Below are 11,658 nucleotides of genomic sequence, written 5' to 3'. Positions count from 1 at the left end.
TATAAAGGTATAGAAAATACCTAATTCTAGCCTTAGTTACCATTTTTGATAATTTTGATCATTTTATCATAAATTCTATATTCCTAAGTGTAATAGACCTAAAGTCATATACTAAAGATTTTTAGATCACTATGTGCCAATTAGATTGACCCTAGAAAACTCCTCAAATGTGGTTGGCACATCCTAATCACCTTAGGAATAATTTTTAATTTCATTTTCAAGGCTTGATTACACCTTGAAAATTCCTAAAATGCCACCTTTTGCCATGAGTAGGTTAACTACCTATCCAATTAAGGTTGGCACACCCTAAACCATCTAGCGTGAAGGAATCACGCTCCTAGGAACCCAATACCTATTTGAGCTCATTGGGTTCACTAAATATTCACTAGGGATGACTTCCCTAGCAACCCTCCTAATGACCCTCCTAGGCTTTAAAGCCTTGGTCATTTGGGACTCATCAAGATCAACTCTAGGGGTGACTCCCCTTGTGATCTTGGTGATGGTCTTCCTAGCCCTAGGTCTTGTTCCATAATCGAATGGAACATTATGATACGTGGGCTTGACCACTTGAGACTTAGGTTTGTGACCCAAACCTCTCATGTCCTTGGGCTTTGATTTTTGACCCTTAGACCCTAGAGTTGAATTCTCCAAATTTTTAAGAGCCTTTTCTAAAGTGTCAAGTCTTGACCTCAAGACTTGACTTTCCTTCTTTAAGACCTCAAGCTTTAATTTTCCATTTTTCTTTGAGGTATTCCTAGGCATATGTCTAGTTGTTTTGGGATTCCTATCTAGGTTTTTCTTAACCTTAGATGAGTTAACTCTAGGGTGGGCATTTCTAGCATTGTCCTTATCTAGGTTAACATGTTTGGCACCTAAGCACATGTATCGGTTTCTATGGTTATCATGCTTATCATTATTGACAATTGCAATAAAACTACTAGCATGTGTCTTATTAGAATTGCAAGAATGTGCCTTAAAGGATACCTTAGGGTTTGCCTTAGCTCCCCCCATAGATGTGCTTGGTCTCTTTTCCTTGTGAGGTTGCCTCCCCCTTGGACATTGACTCCTATAATGTCCCCTTTGCTTGCATTGGAAGCACACCATGTGCTCCTTGCCTTTGCGTATCGGGACTCCGGCTTTCTTGACTTTTGGTGCCGGTGGAGTCTTCCTAATCCTCTTTGGACATTTACTTTTGTAATGCCCATATTCCCTACACTCAAAGCACATTATATGTAATATACTTGAAATTAAGTTGCTTGAGTTACCTAGGGATGAGGATGGATATAAGCTCTCTCCTTCATCCCTTCCGGAGGTAGAGGCTTCTTCTTCTTGCTCCATTCTTGAAAAAGAACTCTCCTCCTCTTCTTCCTTAGATGTTGAGTAGCCCTCAACTTCTAATTCCATACCTCCATGATGTGAGCTACTTGGCTCACTTGACTCCTCTTCATGACTTGAATTGGAGCTCTCCTTATGGAACTTAGCCAAGTTGTTCCACAACTCCTTGGCATTGTTGTATCTACCTATCTTACACAAGATATCATTAGGTAATGAAAATTCAAAGATTTTCGTTACCTCGTCGTTGATTATGGATTGGTGGATTTGTTCCTTCGTCCACTTCTTCTTCTCGAGAGGTTCTCCTTCTTTATCCACCGGAGGAATAAAACCTACTTGTACACAATTCCAATTTACTAGGTTAGTCATAAGAAAATACTTCATTCTTACCTTCCAAAACGCGAAGTCGTCGCGATCGTAGAAGGGTGGAATCGTGACGTCTTCTCCAAGTTGATCCATTCTCTAGCTCGTGCTCCCCCGGGTGTTAATCTGACGAAGAGCGACCTCGCTCTGATACCACTTGTTAGGACCTTCGGATGGCTAGAGAGGGGGGGTGTGAATAGCCTCCTCTAAAACTCAATCAATTTTCTCACAAAAATTTGAGTTAGCGCAGCGGAAATAAAGAGTAGAAACGAAAGTGGAGAAGATCAAACCTCAAACACGACGATATAACGAGGTTCGGAGATGATACTCCTACTCCTCGGTTTGTCCGTAAGGTGGACGAATCCTATCAATCCGTCGGTGGATGAGACCCCGGAAAACCGGCTAATAAGAACTCCTTCTGGATAGAGAAACCTCACCACAATTCCTTTTGCAACAGCAATAATGGAGTACAAAGAATAGAGCAAGAAACAATGGACAATATGAATGTAAAGACACCCTACCAGGTTTGCTTGCCTTCTCGTTGTCGACTGGAGTCCGTTGATGAAGCAACAACTTCACAATAGCAGCTAGAAAACCAGCCGATGGAAGCTCACACGAAGCTTCAGAAAAAATGAAGAGCTCATCAAAGCTCTGGTCGCAGTCTTGAGGAGGAAGAAGTTGTCCTATCCACCTTCACTGTAGAGGCTTATAAACTGCACCTGCGAAGAAGAAACAGAAGACACAGAAATCTAGCCGTTGTGACTCAACGGCTAGACCTGGACCGATCAGGCTTCACCCTGATCGGTCCACAAGACAACTGATCGGTCTGTGGACCGATCAGGCCCTAGGCTGATCGGTCCCCAGACCGATCTCCAACTCTCACAGAGAGTTGGTTCCACAAGCCTGATCGGTCTGTGGACCGATCAGACTATAGGTGGATCGGTCCACAGACCGATCCCCTCCTATCGTCCATCGCTTCCTGATCGGTCTACAGACCGATCAGATAACCCACAGTAAGCTTCTGTTTGGTTACTAATCGGTCACCAGACCGATCAGATAAACCAAAGTATCACTGGATCGGTCAACAAACCGATCTAATGCCTATGTAGGTTTTAGAGCTTCCCAGCCCTAAACCCTAAAGCCTTCCCGGTCTAGAGAATGAGCTACCGAGCCCTCTCTGACCTAGTCCGGAGAACGAGCTACCGAGCCTTCTCCGACTTCCTCATCCGGTCCAGAGAACGAGCTACCGAGCCCTCTCTGACCTAGTCTGGAGAACGAGCTACCGAGCCCTCTCCAACTCTGTCTGGTCCAAAGAACGAGCTACCGAGCCCTCTCGGACCTAGTCCGGAGAACGAGCTACCGAGCCCTCTCCAACTTCGTCCGGTCCAGAGAACGAGCTACCGAGCCCTCTCTGACCTAGTCCGGAGAACGAGTTACCGAGCCCTCTCCAACTTCGTCCGGTCCAGAGAACGAGCTACCGAGCCCTCTCTGACTCCATCCAGTCCAGAGAACGAGCTACCGAGCCCTCTCCGACCTCCCATGCCAAGCTTCCATACTTGGACTTTTCCCCGTGCCAAGCTTCCTGCTTGGACTTTTCCCGTGCCAAGCTCCCTGCTTGGACTTTTCCGTGCCAAGTCTCCATACTTGGACTTTTCCCGAATCAGGTCAACTCAAGTTGGGTCAACCAGATCAACCTTGACCAAAGGTTGCACCCACAATCCCCCAAGTTCCTATTCTTGTCAAACATCAAAATACAACTTCTCCATTCTTGTCAAACATCAAAATACAACTTCTCCATTCTTGTCAAACATCAAAATATACCTCGAGTCAGGTCAACTCGAGTCGGGTCACTCAGGTCAACCTTGACCTAAGGTTGCACCAACAAATACTTGAGTAGGAATGATTAAGAGTAGTGTTCCCTATATCATCTCACTATCGATTCAACCAATCGATTGATATAGGTAAAAACCTTCTACTCAAGGACGCTATTATACTTAGTTATTTGGCACCAATACAAGTATGCATAATAACCATAAACAAATGTCTTTATATACATAAGAATATGATACAACGAGTCCATACATCAATCATCAAATGATTGGCTCTATGACTCTAACTAACAAAGAGCATCCTCTGCTACCACCTCTTGACAATCTAGTGAACTTTTTTGGCCATTCTTCATGGTTGAATGGAACATTTTCAATCGGGACGAAGGGGCCTTCATGCGATAAGTTTATTGCACCTCAACATTTTTTGTGGCCATCTCAATAAAAACAAGTATGCTTCAAAATTATTGGACAATCTGTCAGAAGCAAAAAGAAATTCAAGTGCTAAAGCGTTGGTTCATTTGCTTGGGTAAATTTTATCCCGATCGATCCGACATTCGGTGCATGCAAATCATAATCGCACACAAGTTAACATAGTTCAGTGTAATCCAAATCTTAAATAGCAACCCACCTACGCCATGGATGAGAGAGAATCTCTCTTCATGCATTTGTTTACATCTTCATGCATGTACAAAAATATAAACCAACCATAGTGCTTGAAACTTTTAATGTGGGACTAAACTCATACACAAAGGAGTCTCCTTTTCTACCTCCTTTTCTATTCACATTTCTAACACCAACGTCACTTGGCACCCAACTCCCAACTTTGAGACCATTTTCATTGGGCACCTATGTAGGGGCGACGTGGTCAAGAACACCGAGCATGTGGAACAAGTGTGAGTGGGATATCCCCACAATCCGAACGTGGAACAAGTGGAGAACGAGGGCTCCGCTTTCTCCACTAGGGTAAAAGTATAAAAGAGAGTCCACCCCCGCAGAGGTATGTGCACACAATTCCAATTACTTCTTTCTAACAAGATAGTATTTTTTTTTCTCTCCTTCATCTCCAATCATTGGAACTCACTTGAGCGTCGGAATAACTACGTCAAAATCCTTCGTAGCTTTCATTTGAATCCTCTCTACTCACTAGAGATCTACATAGAAGACCTCCGACCTATCACCAACTTCCGCATTGGTGGTTCTTTCCTCCATTATCTCGAACCGGATCAATAACAAAGAATCTGAACGGATTAATAGATTCTATGTATCCATGTAAACTCATATCCAATAATGATATAAATTCGAATGTTACAAAATAATAGCCAGATAAAAATCCAACATGCAGGGCTGTAATTAGGTGAAGGAATTAGAGGACATTGAATGCTCATCCTTGAGCTTGTTTGGTCCCTCCATGAAATATGCTTCTTGCACATTCTCTTCTTCTGTAGGGAAACAGCCCCATAGCCAGAGTACAATACATTATTATTCAGAGATAGGGATGGACAGTGACCATCAAATAGTGTTACGGTTCGACATCTTAAATAAAATCCAGCATCCATTAACAAACTCTAATTAATGGGTACTGTTGTTGCCATAATTAACTATTGAATGAATATAAATAAATGCGCACAAGGAGCACCAAGCAAAATAAACAGTGCAATCAATAAATGGGAAGATATATGCACCTTGGTTTCGATCGCTTCATTCACTTCGATTGGCTACGATCGACACGAAACCGAAGCATCTTGCACCCCTTACGAGCTAGCGATACCAGGGAGAGATGGTGAATTCTATATACATGGTTAGAAATTTGAATGGAAACAATGCATGAGAGATTAGTCCTATATTGAAGAGTTTGTAGCTTTTGTGGTTGATTTATAATATATTATAGGTACTGAAGTTGTCAACATATGTATAGAAAGGTGCTCTCTCTCTCTAACAGGACCTCAAATTACAACCTTTGACAACCCACTCAAACTCAGCAGCTCGGGCACTCAATGTCTCGACGAAATATCCTTTATGGTTTGGAATGATCTAAATAGTGTTTGAAAGTTCTAAAATTAATACCTTTTAACATCATCATAAATGTGATGTCAACAGGGTATCGACTGGCTCAGTTAGTTGAGTCGACATGGTTAATAATTAGAATATAAAATAATAAAAAATTAAGGGTAAAAATGAAAAAAAAAACATCTTATATTTTGGTCACAATTTTAAAAAATATTAAAACTATGCTTATTTTATTTTAGATAAAACTACTCCAACTTAAAATAAAATTAGTCTTATTGAGTTATCAAAATTATTATATACAAATGATTATGTTTTAATTAAAAATTTTCTAATTTAATCAAAATCATTCGACTTAATATTTATAACAATTTTAATTTTAATTAAAGCTACTTGAAATTGTAGTAATTTTTAGTTATTGATAGTTTCGGTTAAATTTACTACAAGTAAAGCAGTTTTAAATAAAGTTGTTATATTTTCTAATAATTTTTAGTGAAAATTGCTAAATTGGAAGAAGGATATTTTTGAAATAAAAAATAAGATAAAATATTATTTTAAAATTAGGAAGGAAAATGATAAAAAGAATCACTATTTTTTTTCTAAAATTTAAAAATTAATTTAGTAATTAATTAATGTATCAGAATTTATATCACTACCAAGTTTTGATTGCACAAATCATGCGAACTCACATGCAAAACTATGATATTTAATATATTAATCACACTTTTAATGCATGTATTAGAGAACCACATGATTATTAATAATTAATTAAGTAATTAATCGAGGAGACGTTCTCTCTCGGCGAAGGTGACGCGGAGGCCGTGCTTCATGTACAAGGTGGTGGTCATCTTCGGCGCCACCGGGTGGCCCGCCACCACCGCCACGCGGAAACGTGTCAGTATCGCCGCCGCTACCATCTTCATCTGCATGTAGGCGAACCTCTTCCCCACGCAGACCCGGGGCCCGGCGTTGAACACTGCGTACTTGAACTGGCTCTCCGCCACCAGCCCCACCGTGCCACCGCCTTCACCGCCGCCCTTCATCCATCTCTCCGGCTTGAACTCCCGGCAGTCTGCGCCCCAAATCGACTCCATCCGCCCCATCGAGTAGATGGAGTAGATCACCCTGCCGCCCTTCCGCACCGCCGTTCCGTCCGGGAACACGTCGTCCTCCAGTGCTTCCTTGAAGTCTACCGGCACCGGAGGGTACAGTCTCATCGCCTCCGAGATCGCGGCATGCAGGTACTCCATCTTCTTCACCTCCTCCACGCTGAAGACGACGTCGTTGTGGGTACTGCTCTGTTTTGCTCTGTTCTTGATGATTCCGGCGATCTCGTGGAGGACGCGCGACTCCACGCGGGGGTGCTCGGAGAGCAACCAGAAGAACCACGCAAGCGCCACCGAGGTGGTATCGCGGCCAGCCAAGATGAAGCTGATGCAGAAGTCTTTGAGGAATTTGTTCGAATACGTGGTGGCACCGTTCCCGTCGCCGCCTCCGCCGGCATCGATCAACCTGGACAGGAGGTCAGACCGGTGGAAGAAGTTGCCTCCTCCGGCCACGGCCTCAAATTCCGCCCGCCGGTCCGCCAAGGTCTTCTCGGCGAATTTATGCACTAGCCGGACCGCCACCTTGAGCCGCCTCTCCGTTCCGACGTCGAGAAGCCGCATCAGCTTCCAAACGAACGGCGGCACGATGAAGCGGAAGAGCGAGAGCTCGGTGGCATCCTCCAAGGCGCGGGCGAAGGGGACCTCCGGCAGGCTGGGCGCGAGGCATCCGAGATCGACGCCGAAGCCAGCGGCGCAGATGTTGTCGAACGTAAAGCGCAGGAGGAGCTCCTGGAGATCGACGGGATGGCCGCCGGCAGCCGCCGCGGAGAGGATGGGAAGAAGTTTACGTCGGACGAGGTCGGCGACTGTGACGGCGGAGTAGGCAGCGAAGCGGGCGGAGTGTATCTCGGACGTGGCGGCGCGGCGCTGTTCGCGCCACGCCTGGTCGTCGGCGTTGAAGATGCCGTCGCCGAGCAGCTCGCCGAAGCGCTCACGGAAGTACGCGCCTTTCGGGTAGTTGGCGAACCGTGTCCGGAGCACGTGCTCGACGGTGGCAGGGTCGACGGTGATCACCCCGTGGCAATTTCCGAACCACATGCCTCGGAAGGGGAACGTGCCTCCGGCGCTAACGGCGACGGCGGTAGCCCACTCGTAGATATCGTTGAGGTGGAAGAAGACGGTGGGGATGATGCCGAGGACCGGCCACAGCATTGGGCCCTTGGACCGGATCCGCTGCACGGCGGCGCCGAACACGAACAGGCCCAACAGCGCCACCGCCAAGTCAACCGCCCCCACATGCTCGCGGGCCGCAGCCCACCCCGCCGCCAAAGCCTTTGCCGCCGCCGCCACCACAGCGCCGCCACTTGCACCGGCCACTGACTTTACTGCCATCGCCACGTTAATCGATCAGCTTGGAAAGAGCACACGAGATCGGATTAAAATAAATAGCCGTGGAGGGTGGTGCTAAGGTGGGTTAATGAATTAATTAACTAATTAATTCATTAACCTCGGAAAACAACCTTCCAACTGTTCCATTGACTGAAGATTAAAATTGGGCAAAAATTAAAGAGCCCCCCACATGTTATAAATACATCCTTTTTATTTTAGAAAAAGAACAAATAAAAAGGATGCATCTTCAATAATTTTATTCTAAAAATATTCTTTGATAAAACGTTATTATAGTAGCTACCGAGTAATTATTAATATGTGTAGAAGCTATCAAATAATTGTTATAATGTATAGAAGTTATCAATTAATTGTTATAATGTGTTTATGATGAATTTAATCACTTTAAATTAATTATAGAAGCTATCATATAACTACTATAACCTTAAACTTATTCTAAACATATTATAATAACTATTGGATATTTTATACACGTTATACCAGCTTCTTGGTAGTTTTTACATAGTATAAATTCAAAATCTTAAACTCATCTTAAACACGTTATAGCTACACATTATAGCAACGAGTAACTTATACACATTATAGAAGTTACTTGGTAGCTTTTACATTGCATAAATTCTAAATTCTAAATCCATCCTAAATGCGTTGTAGTAATTATTGAGTAACTTTTACACATTGTAACTGCTACTGATAACTTTTACACGTTGTAACAGCTACTCGGTAGCTTTTACATGATGTAAATTCTAAATCTTAAATTCATCTTAAACATGTTGTAGTAGTTACTGGATAATTTTACATATTATAGTAACTATCATTAACTACTACAATAGTACTGGATTAAGGCGTAATTTTAGAATGAAATCATTGATGGAATGCTCATTTATTTTTTTTAAAAATTTTTTAAGGCACTCATTTGATATTTCTCTTAATTTGGAATGTCCTTTTGACTTTTACCCATTAAAATTTAATTAATTGCTGGTGGGATAATAATTCACTCATTACTCAATTCTTTCCAAAATTATAAATAGAATTGCTATTTTTTTAAATCAAGAAAGCGAGTTTTGACACAACGATAAAATTATTTTGATATAACCTTATGGTTATGAATTGAAGTTATGAAGATAACCTTTTACAATATAGAGTAAAACGGCATACAATAAACATAATATAAATACTATTTTTGAAACTCCACATTAATCGAAACTTAGCGTACCAAACTGTCCTTTATAATTTACTTAAATTAACAACTACTTAGAATGTCATTACTCAAGCATCAATAAATCACATTAAAAAAAATAACATAAGCGAGTTTAAAGACTTTAAGAGTGTGTTTTGTTAGAGGTTATTTTTAATAATCTTGATTATCCATTTAAGATCATCAAGGAAAATTCTGTTTAATTTAGGTAATCGGCGATTCCCAAGTAATGATCTATGTTCGACAAGTCATTAAAAGCGGCATGTAACTTGAAATAGAAAAATCTATGAAAAGTAAGATTTTTTTTATTTCAAGATTAACGAATTTTTTTTACTAAAAATATCATCCGATAAGAGAAAAATGAGAAAAAAATTGTTAAAAAGGAAAATCGTTAAAAAAAAAAAAGAAAAGAAAAACGGAAGCACAAACCAGAAAAACCTAAAACATAGGCAAAAAAAAAAATGTCAAAAAACACAAAAAATAAAAACGTAAAAAAAAACTAGAAAAAAGGGGGGAAAACGTGAAAAAAAAAAAAAAAAGGGAAAACGTAGAAAAAAAGGAAAACAAAAAGAAAAACGTAAAAAAAATGTTAAAAAAAAGGAAAAAAATATAGAAACCTAAAAAAACGTTAAAAAAAGGAAAAATGAAAAACGTTAAAAAAACGCAGAAAACATAAAGAAAAACTTTAAAAAAAAAAAAGGAAAAAAACGCAGAAAACATAAAGAAAAACGTAAAAAAAAAAAAAAAAAAACATTAAAAAAATTTAAAAAGTGAAAATAAAACGTAAAAAAGGGGGAAAAAAGAAAGAAAAACGTGAAAAAAAATGTAAAAATAAAATAAAAATAGGGAAAAAATGTAAAGTTAAAAATAATAATAATAATAATAATTATTATTATTATATTATGTATGATTAACTTTATAACTGAGAGTAATACAGTAAAATATTAAAGTAGATTATTTATTAAAAACTCCTAACAAATAAATTTTTATTGTATTATCTAAGTTGAACTAAACAATATTAAATTTGTTTATATAATTCTCTTATAATCACATAATCAAAATTATTCATGATAACTTAGCCAAATACATCTTAAAAGATCATAGCTAGCTCGAACAAGGTAACACTTGTTTTTAACAAGGGTGAACGTGCATGGTCTAAATAGACGACATGGAAAATTCGTACTCCATGCACATTGCAAAATAAAAGAAATGACCAAGGGGCATTCATTGAGGGAGGGTCGATCGAAAATTACTCGAGCATGTTTAGATGGGTAGTCTCCTTGTTAAAGGCGACCGAGGGGAAGGGGAGTATAATTTGTATGCATGTGAGCTGTTCGATATAAATCCTCGTAGGGAAATGTCCCTCTCCAAATGACTATGCAAGGTACAATTTTGCATAGTGGTATTTTTGGCAGTTGGGCTCAAAAACAGATGAGGGTGGGTTTAGGACCTTAATGCATTAATGGAGATGTGCACCTATAAGATTGACGAAATAGGGTGAAAGTAATGATGGATGATGGTGAGCTAATTGGCTTCGTATTGATGATCTAAGTGAATTGATGGATCCAAATGGTGGTTTCGGTCTAGAGATCGTTTGGGTTTAGGAATCCTAACTCATTAAGAGGTGATTGATGGATTAGGGCGAAAATAATAGCGGATGATGGCGAGCTAATGGGCTTTGTATTGATGATCTAAGTGAGCTAATGGGCTTCATATCGAGTTGGAAGCAAAAGCACTTGGGTGACCCAGATATCGGTCATTACTTTGTCATTCAAAAGAGGAGGAATGATAAGTAGCTTCTTCGAGATTGTATTCTCCATAGATTTGTTGAAAGATTTCTCATTTCATCACTATAAAGATATGTGTGGTTGAAAAAGAATCTAGTGGAACACCATGGGTTGCAATTGTTATTTTGGATGTAAAATTTTTTTATTCTATGGGGTGGATGAATTATGATAATGCGTAAATTTTAAATTAAGATTATATATTTTGAATAAATAGTAGTGTCAATTTCTAATATCTTTATAAATTATTATAACTGATATTTAATAATGTTATTCTAGATTAGTTAAAGTATTATTTTAAAATAACTTTATAAATTATCCTTTCTGACATTTTTGAAGTTAGTATAGACATTTTATAATGACATTATACAAATATCAGGAATATTAGAGGGTCTAAGATAACACTGCATTTTAATACATTTTTCAATAATATTGACATAACTTTAGTGTCACTAAAACTATATTATAAGGGTGTTTATGTGTGTCTTTAAAGCACATTATTCTAGTAGTGGATCATCAGGTATCCAGCTTACATTGATTAATCTTAGAGGTGACCAGTCTGATTCTATAAAAATTTTTTACTAACTAATAGGATAAATTAGGAAGCGGGTGACACAATAATTGAGTTTTATTAAGCCAACAACTCATTGAGTAAAATTTATTCGTTAATTCAAATTTGTTAGGATTGCTTCCCGTCT

General features: G+C 39.7%; 1 protein-coding gene across 1 annotated transcript; it reads right to left on the bottom strand.

Moving 5' to 3' along the window:
- Positions 1–6,186: 6,186 nt before the first annotated feature.
- On the bottom strand, positions 6,187–7,973 carry LOC122045800 (cytochrome P450 86B1-like). The gene has a single exon (XM_042606170.1). It carries the CDS (start codon positions 7,964–7,966, stop codon positions 6,305–6,307), a length of 1,662 nt encoding a protein of 553 aa, XP_042462104.1. The 5' UTR covers positions 7,967–7,973; the 3' UTR covers positions 6,187–6,304.
- Positions 7,974–11,658: the final 3,685 nt, after the last annotated feature.

The sequence above is a fragment of the Zingiber officinale genome, chromosome 2B, assembly GCF_018446385.1.
Source record: "Zingiber officinale cultivar Zhangliang chromosome 2B, Zo_v1.1, whole genome shotgun sequence".
NCBI lineage: Eukaryota > Viridiplantae > Streptophyta > Magnoliopsida > Zingiberales > Zingiberaceae > Zingiber > Zingiber officinale.
The sequence above is the reverse complement of the archived record's forward strand: the minus strand, read 5'-3'. Positions and strand labels throughout refer to the sequence as shown.